The sequence below is a fragment of the Anser anser genome (genome assembly GCF_964211835.1).
Source record: "Anser anser genome assembly, chromosome: 2".
NCBI classification, from domain to species: domain Eukaryota; kingdom Metazoa; phylum Chordata; class Aves; order Anseriformes; family Anatidae; genus Anser; species Anser anser.
In genome coordinates, this window is record NC_139721.1 from 15,516,647 (window position 1) to 15,544,387 (window position 27,741).

The 27,741-nt window shown below is 42.6% G+C and overlaps 1 protein-coding gene and 2 long non-coding RNA genes across 7 annotated transcripts in view; 1 reads left to right on the plus strand and 2 right to left on the minus strand.

Annotated features, from left to right (window-relative positions):
• Positions 1-982: 982 nt before the first annotated feature.
• Positions 983-5,320, minus strand: LOC310895528. Its single transcript, XR_014580760.1, has 3 exons — positions 5,015-5,320; positions 3,571-3,642; positions 983-1,513 (listed from the first exon to the last, which is right to left on the minus strand). It is a non-coding gene; the product is annotated as an uncharacterized lncRNA (long non-coding RNA).
• Positions 5,321-9,736: 4,416 nt separating this feature from the next.
• Positions 9,737-14,308, minus strand: LOC310894113. The gene is made up of 3 exons (XR_014579568.1): positions 14,169-14,308; positions 13,084-13,168; positions 9,737-12,953 (listed from the first exon to the last, which is right to left on the minus strand). It is a non-coding gene; the product is annotated as an uncharacterized lncRNA (long non-coding RNA).
• An 822-nt stretch (positions 14,309-15,130) lies between these two features.
• TRPS1 (transcriptional repressor GATA binding 1) overlaps positions 15,131-27,741 on the plus strand; it is a 214,470-nt gene continuing 201,859 nt past the window's right edge. The window contains exon 1 of one of the 5 annotated variants that reach the window (XM_083823833.1): positions 15,131-15,423. Coding sequence is in view for 1 of the 5 variants with exons in the window: in XM_083823831.1 (XP_083679957.1) it covers positions 16,191-16,200 (10 nt within the window). In the remaining 4 variants the exon portion in view is untranslated. Of the gene's footprint in view, positions 15,424-15,790; positions 16,201-27,741 lie in introns of those variants that run through there. The other 4 variants (XM_083823828.1, XM_083823832.1, XM_083823831.1 and 1 more) reach the window with 4 other exon arrangements.

A 27,741-nucleotide genomic window follows, 5' to 3' on the forward strand; every position in this document is an offset into this window, starting at 1 on the left:
GACACCATAAACGTTCCCATTCTAGTACATTTCTAGGAAACAAGACTATAATATTAGGGTGATGATCTACTTAAATTAATCTATGTGAAGCATACAAAACAAACCAGTTATTCAACATGCTGTTGCTGTTTTATTTGACATTCAGCGCTGCATGGCCCTTGCTACCCTGAGCACTCCTGAGCGCAGATATCTGTTCCTGCCCTCTGAAAGACTGCGTGCAAATCCTGTTGGGGTGGGGCACCAGAGATAAAGATATTGCAACTTGAAAATGGTGATAGCTGCTGAACTGGTGTAGCAAACTTGAGATTGTGTGTGTAACAAACTTGAGATGAGTGTTCAAAAGAAATGCATCCACCCTTTGCTCTTCATTTAAAAAAATGTTTTAAGAAATTCAGATTAGACTGAGGTGTGTGTGCTCCAGGTCTTCTGAGATAATGGTCACATATGGTCATGGTTCTGGAGTACATTCGAACAACACATTTATAAATGCGAAAGGTAAGGGCCACCAGCTGCTGGGCTGATGCAGAGGAGAATCCCAAAATTATTGAGTTGAGGTTTGTGTATTTCTCCTAGTCTTTAGAAGAATGAGGCAAATGACCACTGACCAAGGAATGTGCAAGTCTGGGACCTCCTGTGCTAACAGCCACTGGACAGTTTCCTGTTACTCCTGAACAGAGCAGAATGAGTACCTCATAACTGTCTCTCTGGTGAAGACTTTTACAAAACTACTCCAGTACTCATGGAGGTGGTGAGATCCAGTCCTTGCCTATGAGGAACCTCAGGCAGAGACCTAAGTTTAGTCCTTTCACTCTCAGACCGGGGTTATCGCCCTCCCAGCACAGAGGGAAGCCCACAAACACACAAGCCTTCCCCAATTCCTGCTCAGAAGCTCAAGAGTGCTGGGTGGAACTGGCCACACTGCGGGTGCGGCCAAGGCGCCGACAAAAGAAGCTGATTCAGCTCATTCCCAGATAATTTTCACTGTCTTCCCTGCTGGAATTCGTGGGAGGGTTGCAGCGGCAAGGGCAGCAGCATCAGATCTTCCTCCAGCTCACCCGGTTGCAGTAAGCAGCAAAAGGAGAGTGGCAACTCCTGCATCAGTGGGAGCGGTTGGGAGAGCTCCGCAGGAAGAGTAAGTCCTCGAGCTGTGCCGGGAATGCTGGCCTCCCCCCGTGCTACGGTTACTCAGCTATTTCACAACGCTTCTAATGGTTTCGTCTCCTGAGGTTGGAGCGAGGCTTGCAGCTACTTAGTGACCAGTCTAAATAGCAGTCTCGCACAGTGACAAATTAGATTAGAGGAGGCTCTGAAATATTGACAAATCTGTGCCTATGGTCTCCAAGATTGGCCCTGACCGTTCAGGGAATAAACAACTGTGAACAATAATCTCTGGGAACAATCGGTGCCAAAATTCTTGCTCTTCATCTCTGTGTCAAGCTACTTGTGTCAAAGTTCCCTTCTGCCTGGGTCTTAGGAAATCTGTGGGTAGCCCTGATGCCTGACAGTTAGTTGTCTGTAGGAAGGAAAGCCAAAATGAAGGGTCCAATCAGCACCAGATGGTATATTAGATGCATATGAAGTTGCATTAGAGTCGTTAATGTAAAAAAATTAAGTGAAAAAGAAGAGGTTTAGAAGAAGCTATTGATTATGATAGTTCTGTACTCTAAGCGCCAAAAAGAGAACGTTTGAGAAACTCTGAATCCAATCTATTTATGAGAGTTGAGAGAGGGTATATCAACACTGTGAGTAAAGCAAATAGAAAATGGCATGAAAAGTAGACATAAAGAAGAAGTGTTACAAATATGAGTGAAATCCACTATTTTCTGATGCAGCTTTCTAAGGCAAGTAACAGGGATCACAATTTATACACTTCTTGTTTCTGCTTTTCTGGTTCTTTTGTGCATCTGTGCAGTGGGGGTTATCACTCTGTGCTTACAGAGTCAGATGATTTGTCTCCTCTTTTCTTCTAGCTGTTAAACTGCATTAAAAACATATAACGTATTTTCCTTTGTATTGCTTGTCCATGTAAGCAACTGTTGCAGTTGCTAAGGAATTGTCATAGGACCTTGAATGGGATTTTATTTACGTACTCATAAACAGGAGAAGTAGGTCTGAAGGAATATTTTTACTAAACAGGGATCTGTGTGATGACAAAACTCAGTAATCCTATGGTATATATATCTATATGTTCCTAGACAGTCCTACAATGACCATGCAGAGTTTCTTAGTTGATAACTTTCTCAGTTTAAAAGTTTGCAATTATCAGAGAAGCAAAGCTTCGGTATATGGAAGACCTGTCAGTCCAGTCTAGCAGGAGTAAATGTATTAAATTATTTACGAGTAAACTCTGCTTCCTTCTAAAACAGGGGTGTGAGAATTGTTCCCAGAGGGAGTTTGTTTTCTAATTCCATTGCTTCAGTTAGCATTAGTATATTGTCTCACATAAAACAGTAATTTACTGTATTTATTGCCTTCATTGTTTGCAAGGAGCTGTAACTTAGCTTTTTGTTTTGCTTTAAGCAGGTTGTGAGAGAAAATATGCTTTTTAATGTGAAAGAGCTGGTTGAAACACAGTGTTTAAAATAAATCACATTTGTATTTGACATATTTAAACAACTCAAATTTTTAAGTTGTTTATGATATTTGCCCAAACAATCAAACAAAACAAAGAAAGCAGAAAACCGTGGAAGTGAGCATGCCACCAAATGTGCAGCCATATCAATGCGCACACAGACACAGACATCTGTATCTGCTCACTGGAAGTGTTGTTCACTTTGTCCTTTGTCTTTGTGCTTCCCTCCATTGCCTGAACACTCAAACACCTTCTGGGCTCATGTGCTCTATGGCAGACACACATGGCTTGAGAACGGCCAGCCACTCCACACCTTGTCCTCAATAAGACCTGAGGTGCCAAATTCCTTCAATCTCCAGTGCCTTCAAACTGGAGCAAAAGTAGCTACCATGCTCTCCGGGAAAGCATGAAGAACTAGAAACATGCATCATCTGCATCTCCCAAGCCTCTTGATGCGAGCATAGGTCGAAGACTAATTCCTTCATCAGCCTCATTCTGTAGAGATGGCAGAGGCCTGGAACGAGACCTGGTGGCACAGTGACGTGCTTGTGGTTTCTGTGCCACCCACAGCTGACGTTTCATGATGTGGCACATCTCTGTTGGCAGCCAGATGTTGGAAGCCTACAAGGTGCAGGTCTGCGAGCTGTGTGAACGGCTGGGATCCTGACATAATCCTGACACTTGGGTTACCCGCGCTGTGAGAGCTGGCAGTCAGCACCGCAAGATGTGGCGATCTGCTGACAGCAGTGCACAAACTGCCAGCTGGTCCGTGAAGCACCTCATGTTCACATAGAGGAGGAGCAAGTTTGGTCTCCACCAAACAGGCACTGCCACACACTGCAACACGTAGTGCCCTGAGAGTGCCACGGGCAGCTGCAGACCTCCCCTCGCTGCAGCAAAGTGTTGCCCAGCCTGGTTTCCCACTCCTCATTTATATTTTCCACTGTGTGCCCGATTAAGCTTAGAAGCTCTCATGAGACAAGCTGTGCAAACCTTACCTTTTGCTCCTTCAAAGGGATAAATTGCTTCAACTCGCTTTGGCTTGAGTAATAAAGAAGATGTTCAGGATGCTGTAAGAAGTTTGTTATTATCTTAGAGGAACAGTTTCATTTACTGTTCAAATCTTTCCCCTAGTCCCACTCCCACCTGCTTATCTATCATGTCCAAGATTAAATGCAGAGTGTAATAGCCACTAACCTAGTTAGCGTCTGCAGATTTGTCTTGTTCTGGGAATTGTTATTAGCGTGGCTTCATTTGAAAGATTATAACTTGGTGCCTCAGCAGGCAGAATCCTACCTAGGATCTTCTTGTTAAAGCCCAAGTAATAATAGCCAGTAAAAAATGTGACTCTGTACTATTTAGTGATATTGCTGCTCAAGCTTATGACAGGTACTACTACTAATGACTGATTATTTCTTTCCATTAGAAAGGAAATCCTTTATTTTTGAGGATCTCTAGTAAATTAGACTGGAGTGACTTTTGCCATGAGAAGTCTGAGGATGAAGTATGTTGTGCTTATTTCAGTAACTTTCAAAGTCATGAAAGATTTTCTTCCAATTTCAACACATAAGTCAAAGAAAAAAAATCACAGAAAGCGTATTGGAAAGGGAAGGGAAGGGAAGGGAAGGGAAGGGAAGGGAAGGGAAGGGAAGGGAAGGGAAGGGAAGGGAAGGGAAGGGAAGGGAAGGGAAGGGAAGGGAAGGGAAGGGAAGGGAAGGGAAGGGAAGGGAAGGGAAGGGAAGGGAAGGGAAGGGAAGGGAAGGGAAGGGAAGGGAAGGGAAGGGAAGGGAAGGGAAGGGAAGGGAAGGGAAGGGAAGGGAAGGGAAGGGAAGGGAAGGGAAGGGAAGGGAAGGGAAGGGAAGGAAAGGAAAGGAAAGGAAAGGAAAGGAAAGGAAAGGAAAGGAAAGGAAAGGAAAGGAAAGGAAAGGAAAGGAAAGGAAAGGAAAGGGTACAAAGCAATTTTCTACAAATAGTGAGAAGTGACTTTGAAATCCTAATTGTTGATCTACAAATTTGTCTAAATTTAAAAAAAGGGCACTTGCTTAGATATTTTATATTTATATTAGTAACGTGTGAATGTCATATACTTTGAAATATAGATTAGCACTCAAATTTGAAAGCTAACAATAACTCAAACCTTTGACCAGTTGTAGTGTCTCTACTTCAAAAAGTATATAGATGAATGATGAAATACTCAGAAAAAAAAGTAACTGAAATTATCCAGGAAAATTCATCTCCTTGGTTTATGGGAAAGAAGGGTAATTGGCAACGAGGTTATAGTCTACAAGTCCATTGATGGAGCATAGGGTCTTATTTGGCTAAAATAGATCTTTAAAATAAAATAAGGTAAACAAAACAAAGCAAAATGGAAGCTGAAATTATACTAGATCAGGTTAGGGACGATTTTAAAAGTGATGTTAATTAAATGCTGGAACAGCTTACCTAGGAGTGCAGTGAATCCTTCATCAATGGAAGTCTTTAAATCAAGACAGACATCTTCAGAAAGATATACTATCTCCACACTGCAGTTATAGCCTTGGCACAGTGAGTATTGAGCATTCTGTAGCCAGAATTATGCGGGAAGGCAAACCAGAGCATGTAATGGTTCCTTCTGGCTTTAAGCTCTACCTTTGTGACATAAAACTTCCTTATTTTAAACGTTTATTTAGCAAGCATCATTACAGTTAGACAGCATATCAAGGCAAAGCTAAGACTGAAATTTTAAAGCAGAGAGGTGGGGAGATTGTGATTAACTCTGTGTAACTCTGGGTGTGTATTCATATCACATAAGAAACACCCCCAGTTGCTTAAACTAAGAGGCTGGGCTTCTTCAGCTGTTAAGGATGAAGGGAGAGAGAAACTCCTTCACAGGGCAGTTGATGGTAGTCAGGTGGCTCTGGAGACAAGCCTCCAAAGGTTGGCTGTTTCATGACAATTTTAAAACAATTCCTATCAAAATAAGGAAGTCTCACCCTTCTCCCTGTCCCAGATACTGAATTTTTGAACTGTCAAAGAATGAAAGAGATTTTAAAAAGACATTTTCAACTGGATCAACTCCCTTTTCTGGCTTAGAGCCAGTTGCATGAGTTCTGGTACAGCATGAGCAAAGGGGTAGGGTTGTGTGGCTGGGAGGAGTAGAGCATGGCAGCTCCAGCCTTTGGACTTCAGCCCATATGTGGACAAGTCACATGAGGGTCCTGAAAAATCGGTCTTGGGGTCTCATGTCCGGAGGTGTGATCACAATTTCTGTTTACGTCTGGAGATTACGTTGGAATTTGGACCCACGGTTATCCCACTAATAGTCGGTTTTTATATCATGCCACAAAAGAGCAAAACCTGCCAGCTTAATTCCTGATGGTCAACAGAGAACATCTTGTTTTTCTTTTTGAGTTTCCTACCCCATGGTCTGGCAACTTCCTGCAGTTTGAAAGGGCTGGATGGCTGGAAATGAGGTGAGAAACAAACGCAGCCTCCATTGTTATCATATCATTTCCTGTACTTAGGAGGTACCTTCATCAGGAACTACAATAAAATTCCTGTTGTTCTGAAGAAGCTGATAGCAGTATTTGTATGGGAGTTTTAGAACAGATAAGATTCTTGAGGTTTCTGTGTCTTCTACATCCATAAAGGGATGTAAGTGCCATCTCTCAATTGAATTTAATGAGAATTAGGCACCCAAATATCTTTGTGGATTTGAGCCCTCATGTTCTAATTAATGTGGCAATTAAACATGCTGAAAAACAGGTTCAGCTGCAGGAACCTTGTCTATACTAAGGCCTGGTGAAATATTTATGTAAATTTTCTTTCTAGACATGGCTTGAGTTCGCACTGATGACTTTGCAAAACCTCTTTGATTGTAGAGGACATGTACAATATGGAAGGCCCTGAAACTAAACCTGTGCACTTGGCTTAGGAAAGGTTACAAAATACATATTCATGAACAGTGTGTTTTGCTGAGGGAGGCAAGATAGCTACAAATGAAATAAGAAAAGATAAAAATAACCAACTCTTACATAATGCAAATAGTAGAATACAAAAGAAGCTGATTTTTTTCCAAAAATTTATTCTGTAGTAAAATGATCTTCATAAATCAACTGATCTGTTCACTGTACTAATATCTGAAGGCCACAGGACTATATATCCAACATTTCGTGTAACAGCATATCCATCTACATAAATATCCAAATTCTATTTTAATTCTTACATAGAGGAAGAAGAAAAATGACTGCCTCTTTACTTCACAGACTCTTAACTGTTTGGGGCCAATATAATTGCCAATATTATTCTTATGCATATACATACTACAGAAGCGCTGATGTTAAAGGAGACACCTTCACTCTGAATTTCCTAACTTCAAAGTAATGGAATCCTTAACTTGAATACCACAATAATGTATTTTTCAATGTTAAGTACCTAGTTCTAGTGTCAGTGTATAGAACAACCTTGGCCAAAAAAGCCCAATTAGGCCATGTAAATGAACTGTGTTTTCAGCCAGTCCTACTGGGAAAACCAGCTTTGTCTGAATGGTTGTAATTACAGAGTTGATGGGGAAGGGGGAAAACAAATTTGCTATGCATGAGCCCTTCCCAAGTAGCCTTTTTTTCTTCTAATGCTTGCACATCTCCAGTAATGGCATTGTGGAGGTAGGGAAAAAAGGACTTAGTCCTTTACGCAGATTGTGTTAAAATGCATCTCTTTAAGAGTCTGAATGGTACTTGAAGCTTGTCATAGGAGAGGTGCTGCTTTATCTGTCTGATGCATCCTTCTACTTCTCTCTCTGCTTGACAGCCTCATTGGGCTGCTTGTCATAATTAGCAGCCCCAATAGCTACCCTTCTGAGCTTACTTCAGGCAGTCACTTCCACTTCCATACTCGGGCCCCATGTTTTGATTCCCACCCTCACCTAGGCCTGAAAAAGTCAAATAAAAAAAATGACATGGAGAATTCCAAAAAAGCTGTTCTTCTCTCTCTCTCTCTTTTTTTTTTTCTCTTTTTTTCCTTTTTTTTTCCTTTTTTTTTCTTTTTTTTTTCTTTTTTCTTTTTTTTTTCTTTTTTTTTTTTCCCTAGATTAGACTTACCAGGCTCTTTTATGCCTGCTCTTGAGAATGCATACCCCACCCCTGGTCTGGATTCCTTCTGTGTGTTGTTACCTGCATTCATCAAGAAATAGGAGTTCATTTTTCAGTGCGCTGCACTGGTTCATCTGAATTTGCATCACAGTATGCGGCTTGCTCACTGCACCTCTTGCTTGCTTGTTGGGTTGCCTCTAGCTCCTGACAAGGAGAAATAGGGCACCGGTACAATTACCTCTAGGGATGCTTCCTATATGCAAGCCACTCTGGCTTCTGTGACTAAGGGCTCATGAAGGTCACTTAGCCCTTCCTTAGATACATCTTTCAAATTATTTTTATTTCATTTTACCACTTTGATTCCTAAATAGTCCAGATTATTTTCTACCCATATCATACACACCAGTCATTCAAAAAGATGCCTCTTTCCATAAATATAAAGCTATTAATCACAAATGTTTTATTTACATGCCATTGTATGACTCTTCCATATATTAGTCATAATGTAGTATGTAGCTTTATTTCCTTTATTTAAAAATAGCTGATGATTCTCAGTTCAATGTCTATGTTAATGTCAATAATATCAGTGTCTATTTTGCAATGCTAAAAAAGTGAGGGGGAAGGGCTTTGACAGGGATGAGTTACTTGGCTTGAGTTGGTTTTAGTTTTTTTTTTTTTTCTTGTTTTGTTCTTTTGCATTCTATTCATGCAAATTTCCACTGGAAAAAATATATATACAGCAAAATTGCCAAAACCATCCAGGTTTTTCACCAGCCCATTAAGGGCATTTCTGGCCATTGTTAAATAAGAAGTGTAATGCATAAATATTTTAGTGTGTCATAAGGTAACTGTCTGTTTTATGTGAGCAATGAAAGGAACTAAAAGCAGTGGAGTCAGGAAGGAGGAAAAAAATTAAAGGTATTTTTGCCCTATGTGGCATCAGTTTGTCCAGGCATTGAAGAAGACAGGGACACACTTGTTTTCTGGGTCATGATCTGCACCTCACCACATCAAGATCCCAAGAGGAAACAAATGCTGATCCATCAGCATTATTTTTGCCTGATTCACGCTGTGCTCTGTAAAACTGTATGTGAGGGCATGTGATGCAGGTCATGAAGGTATGAGCTAAAATGAGATCTCCCAGTGAGAGAGCAGAACCAACTGACCTAAGTCTGCTGCCACTTTTGTAGGTTGATGTGCCCTTCCCAAAAGGAATGACTATTTCTAAAGACTCTTTCAAGACTGATAACCGCTAAGAAAATTAAAGTCTTGAATAAATTTAAAGGATGCCTACACTTGTTTCATGTTTTTCAACAAAGACAGTGGCACTGCCATTTCACAACGAAAGGACGTGGGTTATTTTCATCTTGGTGTCAACAGGCCTTAGAGTTAACCAAGGCAGCATTCTTGTTAGGTTGCCTGTTTCCAAAGACTAAGCATTACAAGAGGCATCGTATTTAAATTTCAGATTTGTGGATGTGAATTTTTTCATATGCAGAGGCCAGACAGAAAGCGGGTCAGAGCGCGCTTCTCACTCAGGCTAGAAAGCTCTGTCGAGTTGTCTAGATGAGGAGCAAATTACAACAACCCTGTAGACTACTGGAGAATTATGCAGTCTCCAAATGTAGGAACGCACTGACCTTTCTTCCTTTTGCTCCCCAAATCCCCCTGGTCCAAATTCAGGAACAAGGCAAATTTCTGCCTATCAGCAGCCATGCCTGGCACGCAGAGGTCCATCAGATGACCTCTTTGCAAGATGAACTGATTCATGATACAGAGGGTAAGGCCGGATTAAGGTTAAGCTCTTACTTACACAAAGCACTGTACACCTTGAAAGTTAGATGTATTAGTCTGGATGAAGGTAGCTCTTTGTGTGTCCTTGTGTGTGTGTGTTTTAAAGTGTTTCACAGGAGGCTGGTAGAGACCACTAAATACCATGGGCTACATTCTGGTGTTTACCTCTATTGTCTGACTTTGCCTCTTTCCACCCCACGAATTTTGCCAGCATCCTCCCCCCCCCCCCCCCCCACTTAATTGAAAATAATGACAGCATCTTGGCAATTTTACCAATGCATCGGGTGTCTGAGATTCTCAATAGCATCTATTGCACCTCCTAGGCCATTCTGTGGGCAGGCATTTAATGTTCATATTGGAGTGGAAAATGCAGTTTTTTGCAATATGAAATATACACATTTGAAAGATATTTCCTTCTCCTAAACTTAATCAGAGACCTCACATCAACAGCTATGTAAATAAATCTTTTCTGCAATAAAAACTTGTTGCTTGTAGTCTGTCACATTAAAATAAAGATTTGAGCATGGTGAAAAATCATAAATGGAAAAGAAAAAGCTATTTACAGGAAATCAAATGAAAGAAAACTCCTTTTGAGACAAACACCTTGATTGTATGGAATCATTGCTTTATATTAGAAGATATTGTAGTGAGATTTAATATTATATCCAGAACACTACAATTTCACAACTACAAGCCTTATGAATAAGAAAGAAAACCATTTGCATGTAGGACCTAATGTAAAGATTCCTGAACTCATTTATAGCTTCTTTTTTTTCTTTCCCATTGACTTCAATGCACTTGATCCAGATTAGCCTTCCCAGAAGTGCTGGAGGGAAGCTGAGCGTGGAATTGAGGCAGTGAGAGGTAGTGGCTCTGCCTGGTTGGGGGTGATGACAGGACAGGGGGCTCAGGTTGTTTTGATTTGCTGAACTTGCGGTTGGAATGTGGGAAGAAAGGCTGCCACTTCTTTTATTGATATTTGTTGGGAAAGACTCATTATATATTACTCCATATGTATGTGTATGTGCATGTGAGGTTTTTCAGAGCTTTGGATGAATGCCTTTTATATAGCATTTTTAAGATCAAAATCTATACAATTATGTGGATTCCTGCATGTAAATGATTTCAAGGAGTCTGGTGTTTTAGCATTTTTAATTTTCTAGTAGATTTTACGATAGTGTAAAGCGATAAATTATCTTTTGCGGCTGCCAGAGTTATTTAACTATCTGCAGACACGCCATTAGCAGGAGCAGCCCATGCCCAGCCGGTGTTCCGCATCCCTCCCCAGGAGACTGCTCCCAGGGAAAGAGGGTTTCCAGGCATTTCCCTGCAAGGTCCTCGTGCCAGCAGTGCCACCGGGGTGCTGGGGAGCCCCGGACAGCCCTGGTGTGGTCTAGCCAGGAGGACATGTTCCTGCCACGCAGTGGAGAAAGCTACCAAAGAAGCATCAGATATTATTGCCTTTCCATCACTACTGGCCTGCGTTAAAAACGGTGACAGAGAAGAGAAAGGTTCCATTTCCCATTACCAGATATCCAATCCCCCTAGAAAACATCTGCTGAATCTGGGATCATGCCATGGTATTAGCTCTTCTGTTGCATGCTGTTTCATTGGCTGTTCTCAGCGCTGCCCTGTCTATCACAACGCATAATCTCTTTTCAGAGACGTTTCAACCACATCATTAGGGTCTCCAGTCCCGTTTCTTTTAAAATCAGTGGTAGTTTTTTTTGCCTTTGGCGCACAACTTGAAGTTTGGAAACTTGACTCTGTGCAGTGTGTAAGAAAGGGAACAAAAGTTTCCTGATGATTTCATGTGACAAAAGTTGTGCAAGGAAAAGAAGTGGGTCTGCAGAAATCCTGTAAGTTGCCGTGTTTATATTCCCAAGAAACTCACGCTGGAGTGCCTCAGACACATAACTAAATGCTCCTCAAAATGCTCATTATTGAAGACAGTAAAAGAAAATGGTCTTTAGAATTCATGTGATATACTACCAACTGGAGGGAGAATAATACAGAAATACTTTCTTGATGATGTGTGCTAAAGCAGCAGGCATTTAAGAGCAATGGATGTCAATCTCTGAGGTTTTTGTAAAGAATTGCAATTTATGACGTGTTAGGGTAAACAGTTGGATTATATTTCTGAAATGCATGTTCCATCAGGTAAAATCATTGTGATTATAGGCTCTAGTACTTTAAGTAAGTAAGTTATGCACTAAAAGGCTGAAATTGTAAAACAAGTATGCTTATGCTTAACTGTTAATCCTTCTTTGTATCTACGCTGAGTAAACTACAAGAAAAGAGAAACTGCATTAAACAATAAAGGCATAAATGGCATGTTATGTCATCTTGATAAACAATGACTGTTATACTGTTTTCCTTCAAGAAGCAACTGTGACGGGCCTCTGTATTCTCCCTCAATGGAGAATGTGCCTGAGTGTAAAAAAAAATGGAGGATTATTTAGAAGTTACTTTGTTCATGCCTCACTGTGAAAGCAGCACTTTTCTCTGTATCTTCTTGCTTTGCTGCTGCTTTGCCTTTGCTTCCTCGGTTCTTATCTATCCCAGAAAGCCGGACTTGTTATTTCAGCAACCACCTACTATCATGCAGAATATAAGTTTCAAGTAAAGCGAAATAAAACTTGCTTTAAGTGGTTTTGCAAATGTTTGACAGCAGAAGATAATAAATGAAAATAAATCTTCAGTATTTCTCCTAATGCAATTTGCGGCATGTCAACGTCAAAGGATTCTAACAACAAATCAACAAATATTTGAATGAAAACAATATACATAACTTATTTTTCTATATTAGAAACAACTGTCAAACAATTACTGTATGACTTCATGAATTAGTTGGTTGTTTTGAAATATTCCTGCTAGGATAAAAAAAAAAAATTAAAAAAAAGGCTGTACAGGCCTTTGAGCCTGAACATATTGTGTCAATCACAAGCATATGCGATGTATCTAAGCCATGAGGTAAAAATTTTCTTTATAAATTATTTCATAAATAAATAATTTGCCTGAAAAAGTTTATGAAAATATTTTTGCTTTTATTAAGTTCTCTACAGTTCTGTTGTGGTGAATATAAACAGATTGATATTGACATCTTCTTGATCTGCTTTATTTTAACTTGAAATGCAGAATGTATCATGCAAGCCTTTTTTTTTTTTTTGCAAAGATACTGTAACATAGTTTTCCTGAGAGTATTTCATTAAAGCCGTCGACTTGAAATTATGAAGACACATTTTGTCTTTCTAATCTCTGCTTAGGAACAGCTTCTGCGGTTTCATTTTAAAAGCATGTGCACAAAAAGCTTATGTCTTTTACAAATACGTATCTCATATTGTTCTACAGGTGAAAAAAGGTGTGTTTATTATCAAGGTTTCCACGTGTTGAAACCTGCACTTTCATGGTTACCGATCTTCTCCGTGTTTTATCTGTCATAATGTGACTAAAATCTGGGAGAACTGCAGGCACACATGCGAGCTGGCGAGGATTTAAGGTGTGGGGGGCATCATTTCCTGTTTTAAAAGAAAAAGACATTAATAAGTCTCACTAGAGCAGAGAAGCAAAGGGGAATAACCCTTGTTTAAATATTTTCCACTCGAGCCCTGCTTGTAAGATGCTTAGCCAAGTCATCAGACAAAATACCTGCTGATTTTAACCCTTCACAGGCAAGGCGTCTCTGAGCGAACAGCCACTCTGGTCTGGCTTGGCAGCAACAACAGAACCTGAGCTGCAGAGAAGAACAGGTCTGAATCAGTGTGGATGGGACAAAAGTATTCACTAGTCCGAATTCTGCATTCACTGAGGTTCCTGAAAGCGGTTCGTCTCTGACTGCAGTTCTGCTATGGCACTTCCAGCCTGAGAAAAAGTAGAGGGTTATGAAGTCAGGAAACGTTCTCCCTATGCATGTGAGTGAGGTGCTACGGCATATGGCCCCGCTGCTAAAGCAAACTTTAAATTCTGGTGCTACTTTTCTCCACTTTCCGTCATAAACTTCTCCACTGCTCCGCACTGGCCGTGTGCTGCTGGGCACAGAGGGAGGGGGTCCCACGCAGCCCCCGTCGGTGCTCCCTCCTGGGCTCTGGGATCCCACCGTGCGCTGCAGCCTGCAACTCTCTGCTACCTTCCATTTGCAACATGACAGGCTCACCTCTTGCATGTGAATTATTGCTTTGCTATTCATAAAGCGCTTTATCAGACAATCCTACAAAAGAACTTAAGGGGGAAACGTGTTGCTGGGTGATTTACATGAGCAATTACTTTACAAATCTGCCAGTAGATTATCCTAAACATATATGAAGAATGTTTAAGCTTGGAGAGGGGACTGAAAACGCCATACGCTTTACGGTAGGGTTTCATTTGCGTCAGCGTGTATCTCTGAAGGTTTTATGCTTTATAGCTATGTATTCGGGAAGGAAAATGTGAGGAAAATGTTATGTCATTTCAAGCATTTTGGGGGAAACAGCTTCATCTCTAACTAACATCGTAATGATTTAACTCTTTTCCAGCTTCTCATTTGAATAATGTGGTACTAGTTGCGAGCGACCAGAACGCTTGTGTTTTAATGCGAAATCAGTTCAAAATGACTTGCACGGGAGGAAAAAACTCGCCATATAAAGTCACCTAAGTGCAGAAAAAATTGTGTCCAAATGCCCAACAAATGTTTACATAGTTTTTAACGCCTACTATATTTGGGTTTTTAAACCCTTTCGGGGGAACTTTTCACGTACTGCTTCTCCTCGGAGAGTTTTTTACTCTAACATCCAGACTCCTGGCAATTTGTGGCGGGGGAGAAAGCGGGGCGTTTCGAGTCGGGGAGGCTCAGAGCAGAGAGGGCAGCCGTAAGGGTCTTCTCCAGGGCAGCTCGAGACCTAATTTGTGCTTGGTGTCAACGAGGAGGCACCCACGGGCCACGTTCAGCCGAGAACTGGGAACCGTCCGTCTGTCCGTCCGGTGCCGCAGGGGGAGGCGGGCGAGCAGAGCCCCCCGGGCATCCCCCCCGTGCCCTGTGCCGCGCGTGGGCAGCGGCTCTGAGGCGGTGCTGGTGGTGTCGGTGTCGTTTTTGTGAGGTGGTGGAGGTGCTGTGAGGCCGTGGGGGGTGCTGCGAGGCGGTGGCGGTGCTGTGACTTTTTAAAATCCGTACACCGGCGATCAATGCGATCGATAAAAAGGAAAAAAGAAAGAAAAAAAAAAGGCACCAAAACCTCGCGGGGGCCGCGCTGGGGATGCGGCTGTGGCCTGCGGGCTGCTCCTCAGACACCCAACTCGGCCAAAGCCTCGGCGGCCCGGCCCGCTCCCCGCTCACGGCCGCCCCCGGGGGGGGCCCGGCCCGGCCCGGCCCGGCCCTGGGGGGGGGCCGCGTGTGAAGGGAAGGGGGGGGCGGCGCGGCGGGGCCGCCTGCGCTGTCTCTTTAAGGGCGCTCCGTCTGGGGTGGCGCTTTCCTCCGCGAAGGCTCCTTTGATATTAATAGTGTCGGTGTCTTGAAACTGACGTAATGCGGGGAGACGGAGGTCCTGACAAGCGATAACAGCCCCTGATAACGCGGCGGCCGACCCGCGCTCGCAGGCCGACGCCTCGCCGCCGCCGCGCCGTGACCCGGCCCGCGACCCCCCCCCCCCCCCCCTCCACGTCCCCTAAACTCCCTCCCCTCTCCCCAAATCCCCCCTCTCGGTGCTCCCGCCCCCCCCCCCCCCCCCCCCGCCCGGTACCGCCGGCCCCGTCGCCCCCTCCCCGCGGCGCGGGGCCGAGGGGGGGAGGCAGCAGCGGCGGCAGCGGCGGCAGCAGCGGCAGCAGCAGCGGCAGCGCCGCGGCCCCCCGCCCGCCCGCCCTCCCCGTGTCCCGTCCCCCCCCCGTCCCCCCCCGCCGCCGGCCACCGCCACATAATCCGCGGCCAACTCCGCCGGCAGCAGGAGACGGTTCATGGCTCGCGCCGCGGCTCCACCATCTTCCAGGCTGCCGGGGCTGCTGCTGGCGGTCGATCAACAGGTAAAAAAAAAAAAAAAAAAAAAAAAATTAAAAATTAAAAAGCCGGGGAGGGTGGGGGGGGTTGGGGGGGGGTGCGCGGCGGGGCCGGGAGGGGGCGGCGCGGAGGATGGGGGGGGGGGGGGGGAATGAAGGAAGGGGGGGGCGTGTGCCGGGGGGGGGGCAGCGTGTGGCGGGGGGGGGCAGCGAGCGTGCCCCCCCTTAAAAAAAAAAAAACACGCAAAAAAAAACCAAAATAAAAACAAAAGGGGGGTGGGTGTAACGTGCTTCTCGGATTGCAGTTTTTTCCCGGATTTATTTTTTTTTCGGTGCATCCCCCCCCCTCCCCTAAAGCCCCCCCCCCCTCCAACCCCCCCCCCCCCCCCCCCAAGCGGGTCAAAGCCATGTGCGATGGCTGCGGAGCGGCGCCTTGAGACCCGCCGGGGTCAAGTTCAGCGGCGGCGGGCAGGGGGAGCAGCCCCCGGCCCGGAGGCGGGGAGGGGAGCGGCGGCTGCTCCTGCTCCTGCTCCTGCTCCTGCTCCTGCTCCTGCTGCTGCTGCTGGCGCGGCTCGGCTCGGCTCGGCTCGGCGCTGCCCTTATCTCCGCCGCCGTGCCCCGGCACCGGGGGAGGAGGGGAAGGGAGCCGCGGGGGGTGGAAGCGGGAGGCGAGCGCCCGGGGTTTGTGCATCCGACTGAGCCGCAGCCTCCGTCCTGCGCTGCCCCGTCCCGTCCTGCCCCGCCGCTGGAAGTTTGCACGGGGACCATGACAAGCGGGGCGCGGAGGCACCAACATGAAGAGTAGTAAGTTTGGGAAAAAGTTTGGTTTTTTTTTTTTTTTTGGTCTTTTTTCCTTCCTTCACTCCCTCCCCCCCCCCCCCCCCCCTTTTTTTTTTTCCTCCTCCTCGCTCGGGGTCCCCGCCGGTCCCCCCCCCCCGGGGGAAAGGCGACGCGGCGGTGCTGGTGATTTTGGTTTTGTTTTGTTTTCGGGTGTGTTTTTTTTTTTGTTTTTTTTTTTTTTGAAACCAGAGCACGGAGAGACGTAAAACTTTTCCCTCTTAAAGGCGAAGCTCTGCTCGCAGCGCCGCGTCCCCGCGCTCGGCTCTCCCCTGCTGCCACAACTTCGCGGAGCCTCTTTTTTTTCTCTTTTTCCTCCTCTTTTTATCTCCCCCCCCCCCCTTTTTTTTTATTTTTCCTCCCCCTCTCCCCTATCTCCTCGGCCCGGGTGCTGCCTCCCTAACCCCCCCCCCCTCCCCCCCCCGGCTTCACTGCCCCGGCCGTTTGTCGGCACTGAAATGAATGGAGGCGAGGCCGGGGATGCAGGGGGGCTGCGGGGGGCCGGGGCCGTGCCGAGCCGTGCCGGGCCGTGCCGAGCCCCCAACCCCTGCCCCGGGCCGCCAAGCCCTGCCGGGGGGGCCCTGACATGTCGGGGGGGCTTTGTTTATCCGCCTCCCTGCCGCAAATCACGGCGCTCGGACAGCCCGGCACTCCTACACCGTGTCTGGTGGGGCCCGCTAGCCTTTTTTTTTTTTTTAATCCTCCCCCCCCAATGCATTTATTTTTTGAAAAGGGTGATGTTTTCTATCCGCGAGTGGCAAACTTCTCAAGTGCAGCCAGTGGCAGGGGGGAGCTCCCTGGCTCCCATCGCTCCTGGCGGGGCTGGAGCCAGGGCCAGGCGTGGGGGCGAGCATCCCTGCCCCACGCTCCGGTCCCAGGTGCCCGGCGCGGTGCTGGAGGCAAACACCCACTGAACGTGCCGCAGGTTTTATTTGATCGGGCTCGGTAAAGTCTCTGAAGCAGCCAGCAAACTCTTTGCCATTCAGGCGGTCTTCTTCAGCGACGCAGCTGAATCCTATGGATGTTGGTGGCATCATGTTACTTTCCTGTTGGTTTTAGGAAAAGTTGAACGTTCAGAAAAGACTGCCAGAGTTAAAAATGCAAGGGGCAGCAAAGGAAAGTAGTGGTAAGAGCCAGTTCCTGACGTGGACAAAATGAGAATAAAAGTTACAGTAGTCTTCTGAACTGCACTTTATGTTTTTCTCATGTTCACAATATGTGTGTTAGGTTAGACGGCTCTCTCAGATATTCCACCAGAGTGACATTTAGAAAAAAAAACCACCACCACCAACTCCAAAAGAGTGAGGAGTTGTTTTTTCTTCTCTTTCTTTCTTTCTTTTTTTTTTTTTTTTTCTAAGTACTCTGGGTCTATGAGTAAATACAGGGTTTGTTTGAGAACATCAACTATTTCCTGTAAATTGTGATGCTGACAAGACTGTCTGGAAATGATATCAACACTTTGAAAGATTTTTTTTTTTTCCTTTTTTTAACCACTGAATGAAAGTTTGTTAATAACGTGGTCAAACCAAAGAAGCGGAACACTTCTCTGTAGAGTAAAAAAAAAAAAAAAAAGAAAGGAGACTTTTTCTTTTTTCCTCTTGAAAAATGCATACCTGCCTGAGGTTTGCCACATAGCACCAGTAGTGCATCAATGCCTACCTACAAGTGAATCCTCAGACTGTTTGTGACAACAGAAGGCTCCTTCACCTTTTTAAGACCAAGAGAAATTAGATACGAGAAGAGCAGTCAGCTCATAATCCGCCCTGCTCTGTCTGGTTATCACTTTTTTTGTTGTTGCTGCATATAATAACTTTTCTCTGTTTGAAACTTTGCATGTACGTAGTCACAACAAAGTAAGTAAAGGGCAAAGTTGCATCAGCTTTTAAGTTTACATGTTTTGCTTCTGATCCTCTAACAGTCTCTAAGTAATACTGGGCAGTCTTTTTGCGTGTGAGAGTATGGCTTTATTTTTTTTCTTTATTTCATAGTAATGTTAATAAAGGAAAAAAAATGTAAATGATAACTTCAGAGATCTGAGACTTCTTTGGGCATCAAACACGATGCAGCCAGGTTATCCTCTTATATCCTCCTTTAATGCTTTTGTAGCATAATTTATACCGTAGCTTTGTGAGTTGCCTTCTGTCTTTATCGGCGATCGAGTAAATTCAGTGTTATTTTATGAGTTCTTAGCAGGATTGTTGCTCTAGCATGCGTCGTGTATCGCTCGTAGTAAACTTTTATAGTATGCACCATTATCGTGCGTGCTCTGGCTGCGTGTGAAGAATATTATTATTCACATATTGTGATTGTGCATTAATAACAGCACAGTGCTAATTCCTCTGTGTGGACTGGGGTGTCTGTAAGATGCAATGGTTGCTTGTTAAATCTCTGTATTTCAAGCATATTATATTTTAATGCTAGTTGACACATAGGGTTTTATATTTTCAAAGCATTGTGCAAACAATGACTAATTACTTTCTGTTCATGTGAATTACCTCTTTTAGCACTTTATCAGGCACTTGCTTTGAAACAAAACTATTTTACATTACAGTGCGAAAGAGTTAAAAAATTAGCAAAGACGTGTAGGAAAAAACCAAAATTTTAATTACAAACAGGCAACTTTGGGTATGTATTTAAATTTTTCTTTTTATGTGGAACTTTCCTGCTAGGTTTGGGGGGGGGGGGGCGTGGATGTATGAATATTTATGTCTCTTATAAACTCTTGACAATATTTTAATGTAATAATCTTAATAGAAACCTTCTCAGATCTTAACTGCAGCCACACTGGCAGTATCGCTTTAATAAAGGTTTGTGGGTAACACCAAATATAACATTGTGAGAAAGTTTATGGTTAAATATTTTTGAACATGACAGGCTGGGAATCTGACAACCCTTTTTGTTAGGTGAAAGTAAAGTGGAAATAAATTACATTTTTAATACAGTTTCAGTTAAAACAAACTGCCACCTGGTAGTAGAAGTATTGGCCTTGAACAGAAATATATTCTGATTAAGATATTCTAACTGGTGTGTAAAATGAAGCCATTCATTCAGTAAACTGACAACTTTCCAGTTGGTGTTTGCCCTTGCTTAATTTAGTTTCCTCCACACAACTAGTGAGGTAGTCTGGGTCTGTTTTTGGCAGATCTGGGCAACTGTAAACTCAGGCGTTTTGGTCCCCAGTACTACATCTCGGGAGGTAAAATGCAATTGGTTAAAAATAATAGCAGGCAGGGATAAGAAAAAAAAGACAAACACTTTCTTCTTTTTCATTTCTGAAACTTTCTGAAGTTCTTACCTAGTGAGAAAACAATGCTATTTTCAAATCCTGGTGATTAATACTAAAACCAGCATAGTCTGCACCCATCTATTGTATAAATACCATTGCCTGTTGACCTTTGGATACATTAATTACAGCATATCTGGTCTAGGTTCTACTATTTTTGTCTGTCCAGAAGATAAATAAAAGTGCCCTTTCCAGTCCTCCTGGAGAAGGAGAAGAACTTTTTTTCTGGGTACTGTCATGAATTATGGAGTTCGTTTTCATACGCTCTGCCAATGAAGCTCTCTTTTTCCTTTCAAAAGATAAGCCTGCACCCAAAGAGAGAATATTTTCGTACTCGAAGACGATTTTCAGTTCAGTTTTTATTGCGTGTAAAAACTTTCTAGGCTTTGCTTTTTTTGGAGTGTGTTTGCTAATTAAAAGAAAAAAAACACACTTAATGAGTTATATCAGATGATGCGAAGGATTAAAGCACAATTACACCATTAAAGAGCAAATGTTTACAAGGGCAAGACATGTAACTACACTTTTCAGATGATGCTTATTATTCCCTCCTTGATGTTAGGCTTGCACCTAATCAATAAAGGGCCTAGCAGAGCCGCACTGCTGAGCCACTTGTATACGTGCCCAGAACTTAAGAAATGCCACTTGGGGGAAAGGAGGAGGGGGGGGGGGGGGAAGTGGTGGCATCCGATTCCGACTTTTTGTCATGCAGACCAAGGCTCAAATTAAATACGGAGCGATGGGAGAATAAATACGATGGTCTCAATTTAGTCCCTAGTGGACATTTTGTCCCAGCCCAGAAGCGTTGCACAACTGAGCACCATTCCGCTGGATGCGTAGTCTGGAGTCGCAGGAGTCTCTGATTTGGCGTCACGGGGTTTAGAAGACTGTGATTTAGGTGAACTGGCATAGCTGTGTGTAAGAAACTTTGTTTAATAGCCGTCTATGTTTTATTCATGTTCTGTGCTATCGATTTCTTATTTTCTAATACCTTTAAAGTGGTTCTTTAAAATTTAATAATAACACCACCGGTGGAAAATCCGTCTAAGAGTGAACAGAAAATGCTAATCTTGCTATCGGTGATTTTTATTATGAGCGTGTCACGTTAACTAAGGAATTTTACTCCTGCTGCAGATTTCTGTGCATGGGTTTAGAAAATCTATAGAAGGAACAGTCTTCTCTAACTTCCAGAGCTGCCACGGCTGACGCTGCTGTGGGACGCTCCTGTAGAGCCCACTTGGCTCCATCCTGTAGTTTGGTGGGACTTCTCCGTGCTCGTGCGGGATGACTGCGAGCACAGTGGTTACAACGGGATTATTCCTGCCTTGAGAATAGAATTATTTGGAATCACACAGTTTAGTCCCAACAGTCATTTTTTTTCTTTCTCTAGCTGCAGTTCACTCGTATAATTTCTCGTAAGTCCGCTTTCTTTCCAGGCTCAGATTGACTTTTATTTTTTTTCCCCCTTAAATTTATTTTAAAATGTTTAATTTTTAAAATGTTACTAGCCCTTTAAAAACCTGTAATAAATGCTTTACAAGTGGCTAGACACCTTCCCTGGTGGTTTAATTTATACAAGCAGGAAACTTTCTCTCCTTCTTTCTCTCTCTCTTTCTTGTTTTCTTTAAACCAACTGACGTAATGCCAAACTTTGCTTTAAAAGAACAGACAGAAGTAATTGGTAGCTTTTAACTTTTAATAATGTTCTGGATTGGTTTTAGTGGCCAAACTGCCATTTTTTTAAAATTCAAGTAAAAACGGGCTTGTGGCCTGAGGAAGAAAGGCCCTGTTGATGCAGTTATTTTTATTCTTGTTTTTCAATCTGTTATTAAAAATCTTTCCTGCTGAGCTCTGCTGGATTTCTCCAATTGCTCTTTGTGATGGCTGGTGCATTTCAGGTTACGGTAACTTAAACTGTTTTCTGATTTATTTATTTATTTATTTATTTTCATTTTTTTTTCTTCTTTCCCATGGGCATTTTGGGATGCTTTATCCCTTTTCTGTTTTGGCTTGATTTCTCCTCCCAGCCCTTTCTCCTCTCACCCAGCACCCAAAGTCTTCTTTTGGAGAAACAACTTGTTTTGATTGATTTGGAGAGGAATAATACCTTAAGCATGCCTTTACTGACAGTTTAGTGAATGTTATTTTACCAGTATGAGAAAGTTTTACACCTGTTGTTGATGCTGATTGGGAAGATATTCACTGTCTGTTGCAGGAGATGGGAGATTCTATCTGAAAGAGCAGCTACTTTCTGTGCTCTCCACCTCATATTTTAAAACTAAACCAGGTTTTAAAATATGTTTAGTAATAGACTCCAGTGATCTGTGCCTATAAGGTGATATTAGAAACAAGAAAACCCAACAAAAGGATTTTTTTTAATTGACTAGAATTATGAAAATCCAGTGTGCTCTCTTTTCTTTCTTTTGTTTCATTTTTTTTTAATTTTATTTTTTATTTTTAGAGGTTTCTGACTTATTGCCTTAATTTCTTTCCTACCTCTGCTCGGGTTTCGAACGCAGGCAAACTTTCTACGGTAAAAGACAGCGTTGGGCAATAGACTTTCTTGACGAAGTTGACGTCAGGACGACTTCATAAGTTGGCAAGTAGGGAAATCTTTCAAAGACCAAGTTGGCTTGTGCCAGTTTTTCCTTCCTTTAGGGGAGACACTCCACCCAGTAGGAGGTTACCCCACCCAATGTGGAGAGCTATAATTCAGTGGCAACACTTTAAATGTCAATCCTCCCTAGGGTTTAAACCCCAGACTTGTCTTGCCTCAATCTTTCTATTTAATCTAACATTCAATCTGTTGAAGTAACATCTCATCTTCATAAGCACTTTTTGGGCCTGATCCTGCAGTTCTCATTCTTGAAAAATACGCATTGACGTCAGGGGGACTTTTTGATTCGGTAAAGCTGCAGGATTGGCCTCTGCAGGGCTGTGTGTGGCTCTGTGTGTCTGGAAGGAAGATTGTGTCTGCTTGATGAATATTGTATAATCTGTGTTGTTACAGATGAAATTGTAAAATGCTTCCTTTGTAGTCTTAAAAATCCGAGGAAGTCCTGGAGCTGTAATGCTCTAAAACAGATCTTCAGTAAGCGAAGTGTACTTATTTTTATTTAGTGTTTTGTCAAATCAACGTATAAGTTTTAAAAGTTCCAACTGTGAAGAACGTCAGGCATTTCTGACATTTATATTTCCCTGTATCACACTGTAGACATTTCTGAGTGCTCTTTTGGCAATGCTTTTCATGCTCTGATGGAAAATGAACATTGCAGCTTGCATGCAGTTCAGTGCCTGCAATAGCCATTGGGGTACTTAGATAAGACTGAGAACTCCCAAGGAAAAAATAAGTTTTGGGGTGTTCTCAAAGTCAATATGAAATTTTATACGAACATTTTACTTCATTGTGGCGTCAGTTCTCAAGCATCCTTTTCAGATTCCACGTTACGTTTAGTCAGATTGACAGTGCAGAGGGTAGTATATAATTCGGTACTATAAAAATGTTACAGAAAAAGCACCGATGTGTTCATCTCTCTGCATTTTGAAAATATGCCAGTGTTTTGAGTTTACTAATGTATCTGAAGAAACGTCTGTAAAAGATGATGTTAAAAATCATCAATGTGCTTATGTTTCTCAGCAAGATTTACTTAAACAATATGCTTCAGTTTTGCCTCAAACCATTTCAAGCCACCTCTGGTCCAAGAATGTACCAGTTCTTGGTTCCTGGAAGATTAAGCATGACAGTTTCTATTATATAATGAACAGCAGTATTGTTTGAACAAAGGTAACATATTTTGATTTGTGTACTTTTTTTTTGGCAGCTGGCACTAGTGTAGGTCTAAAATGAGTGGTGATCTAACAGTGTAAATATCTGAATGTTCTTGAAACACACAGAATGGATGTAATGTGTTTAAATCATTGAATCTATCTATCTATATTATATAGAATGTGTATGTATGTGTATATACAAAACCGTAAATGGTGTGTTCTGCTATCTGTAGCCTTCAAATGTGTATCCTTTGGGTATTCCTGACCTACTTTGCAAAGTCTGCAAGTCTGAAATACATACTAAAACTTAAAAAATTAAACATACAGCTTGGCAGTTCACAAAAAAAAAAAACAGAGAAATGTGTGTGGGGGGTTTCTAGTAGTTAATTAAAAAAAGATAACATACTCAGACAGATATCTTGCAGATTGCTTTTGGATGGGCCAGTGACTTTATTGGGACCATTAATAAACAAAACAAAAACCCAACGACACAAAAAAAACAAATTCCCAACTGATATTTAAAAAAAAAAAAAAGGACTGAAGTAGGTACTGAAGTTGAATATCACCTAAAATTCCTATGTGCAGCTGTGGTTTAATTGAAGCTAAATTAGTTAGAACAAAGCAATTTTCTTTGGGGTAGAAGGTTTTCAGTGTTTTCAAAGTGCGATTCTTCTTAACTTTCTCATACGCTGATCTTCAAGCACAGGCTGTGAGTATGTGAAACCTCATCCAAAACTTGCTATGCAGATGAAACGCTGCTTTAAGAATTCAGTTAATAAAATAATTTTCCTCCCATTTCAGCTTCTTAAACTGAAGATAGTTAGCTTTTCTATGGAGAGTTCTCATTAGTGGATATATTAAGTATACTCATCGTGCATTGCCTAGCTGCAGCTACAGAGGATAAACCATAAATACGATAACGCTGCTCATTGCCGAGCTTTCTCCTCCTGCACATACGGATGCGGACGCACAGTTAATAAAGTAAACTTTGCCCCAAATACCTGAGGCAAAAGCTTGTGAAAATAGATGGGCCTTACCATGTGCCTCGCAGGTGAGCGGTATCTGCAAGGCACGTGGGAGAAGGGAGCCCGTGCCCCTGGCACCCAGCTCTGGATGCTCAGAGCTGGGGGCTGTCCCTAAAGCTGCCACCTCCCGTTTCAGCTGTCACACCGGTGGGGAGAAACAGTAGGGCAGGTCCCCATCTACTGCAGGCAGGTTCTATGGCCTGCTGCAGTCACCTGAAATTTATGCCATCTGATTAGTCTCCTTCCTGCTTTTTCATGGCTGGAGTTTTCTTTAGAACTAAACTGCTTTTTGCATGTTGTATGCATCACGGAAAAAAAAATAATAATGGATTAAATTAATCCTGTAATAGTTGTTTGAGCATACTGTAGCAATGTAAATAATTTTGTGGCATTGAGCTCATATTTCCAGTCTTATGGGGGGGGAAAGATCAGAAGTTATCAACAACATATATCTGAGTCATTCAGCTACAATAAATCTTCTAACAAACACCCACCCTTTGCACACCCAGAGATACTCTCCAAGACTGTTGAAATTCTGCACACACCTGTATCTTACGTGTAAGTCCGTAAGCATGAATAGTAGATGTGTCTTCAGCTGCAATCACATAGCGTTGTTTCCTCTGCTAAGCTACGGCAATCAAAATAGTCCACGCACCAAAAGTTAGCTCCCCATTTGTTTGCTGCTGGCTGCAGAGCCCTCAAGGTTGTCTTCTTCCCTGGAAGACGTCCCAAGGAATCGTTAATTGAAAAGAAATGCAGGGTATGGCTCTGTCGCAGCTCAGGATACAAAGCATTATGCGCTTCATCTATATCAGGTCAGAAGCAATCGTGCCTAATCCGCTTTTATCTAGGTATCATTCTGTCATGTGTAAGGTATGCTCTGCCTTGTTGCCTCTGCTGCTCTGCCTCTCCATGTCTCCCTCACACATACCGGTCTCCCTTTGGCTGCTGCATGCACATACATACACTCAAATAATACGTGTAAATTGAAGTCCATCTGTGTTGCATATTTTTTTTTTTTTTTCAAAAACACCAGTGTTTGTATTGTTCTTTCTCTGAGCCCTTAATGAGTTTAAAGAATTTAATGTGACTTAATGAGGGTTCTTATTCTATTTCTGACACAGAGACTAATGAGGGAAAAGTAGAACAAATTGAAAACCAACTTTTACTTGTGGTTAATTTCATGATGTCATCAAATGCAGGATATTACGAATCCTGGAAAAGTTTACAAATCTAGGCAAGGGTCCATTTTGCATCACTGCCCTTAAGTTGTTTATGACACGAAGTTTGCTAGTAAGAAAACAAAGGTTAGCATTTTTTTTTCATGTTTGGGGTGGTTTGATTCTTAGGTGAATGATTTTTATAAAAGTGAATCTCAGCTGATTTGCGTGCTAACCTGGGGGAAATTTAGGTACTTTTAAAGACTGATGCAAACCCTCTGATTGTGGATCTGATGTACCCTAGTACTTGGACGTGACTAAACTTCTGCTAACTTCATCTACAGTGAGTTAGCCAGTTTGCTGATCCTCGTCAGAAAACTAATTACATTTCAGTTTAACAGCTGTGATTCTTGGGGATCAGTGCTGTACTTTGGTTCAGTTTATTACTTCAAAGCAGTCCTTCTGAACTTAGTTCGTAATGCTCCATAACACGTTTTGGCCTCTCCGCTCACAATGGTCAGTACAGGCCTTTGGCGTGATCACATTTTGGTCTGCCACCTTTAAAGGAATTCTTCCAATTGGAAATCAGTTCACTGCCAAATCTGGAATTAAAAATACAAAGTAGGCTTACACAGGGCACCTGCTTCTGGGCCTTTTTGCTAATCACTGGGTTCACAACCCCGCTTTCTTCTTTTCTCTCACCAGCAGTTTTCTGAATGGCTCAAATAAATAGCAGCAAAGTGCACATATGTCCATGTAGGCAGACTGCAGTGCCCTCATGGAGGTGTATGTGATGCTGTGGACATCAGCGTATTTTTCACAGGCCAAGGGAAGCAGTGATTTTCACTGTCTACAAAATCTGGTTATGATGTGACCAAACTGGGAAAAGTGGCAGCACAGTACATATACTTTTCTATACTCTTTTTTTTTTCCTTTTAATAAGCTATTGTTGGCATTTTTAACAACATGAGATAAGCAGGTAGTGGTGTGATTTCTTAGATTGTTATTAACCCTTTGTTCTTCTGCTCCTGCTAGACATCTCTGAACTGTGATGGATTTTATTGCTCCCGCTTTTCTTTTTTGCAATTAGTTATTGGTTTTGTGTTGTTGACTGCAACATGAGATAGTTCAAATAAATTAACAAGAATTTGAATTGGAAATAGGGGCATTTTTAACCAACTTTCTTGAGATTATCATGCAAACAGAAAAAGAGAGTAAGTTGTTCGGTTGGTTTTTCTGTATGTATATATGTGTGTTTGTGGTTTGTTTTTTTCTTAATGAAGGTTTTCATAATTTGGTAGTTCAGCAAACATGAGTATGTTCTGAAAATATTTCTCACAGATGGCAGGTCTGAGTCGGTAGCTTTTAGGTAGACGGTTTTGTTACAACATACGGAGTCTAGAGCTGAATACAGTTTTCTGGAGTTTTAAAAGCATTGGAAAGCAAGATTTATTGGACGTTAAATATCCCAGTGGTGCAAATTTATTTGGTGTTCATGGCAGTCCCAGATTAACTTTCCTTAGAGATTTGCTGTGGTACTGCATTATCTAAGGAACATTTAAAATGGGTTTGCTTGCTTTTTTTTTTCTTCATGCATTTCTCAATTTTCATTTGTGCGTAGGAAAATCCGTACTAACAAAGATGGTCCGTTACTGCTGCTGAACTTTATGGTGCAAAGTGTTTTACCTGGATGGGTCAAAAGTAAGAATCTGAAAAGCTGGCATTTTAAAAGATTTTTGTTTGAGCAGTGCAGTGCGACAGTGGCTAGTTGTCAATGGGAAGGAGTGTAAAAAAAAGTCACAGGAGAAAGAAGAAGGCAGCTGTGGAATTTATTTTACTGGGTTAAAGGAGACTCATGGCTAAGCAAGCTTTACCTTCTTGAGTTTTCGGAATTTATTACCCAAAATACACGTCTGAATAGAAAGAGAACTAGGATATTGTAAAATCCATCACGACACAAAGTGCTATTACTGCATATGAATACAATTTATTTATTTTTTCTCTCCAGCAAACTGTGACTTCCTTTGTCTTGTCAGAAGGAATTTCAGATGAAACCTTACCAGAGTAAGGCTGCCATAAACCCCAGGCTCACCAGCTGTAGCTGCGTGCAGCACAACCCTGGCCGTGGCAGTTTGCACCATGCTACTGTGCTGCTTTCGTTCAGGAATGGGGCTGGAACTGTTGCAGAAAAGTGCCTCAACGCTTTCTTAGAAAATGCACTAGATGAAAGAGGGAAGGGCAAGGAGAACAGCTAGAGCACTCTGATATATGA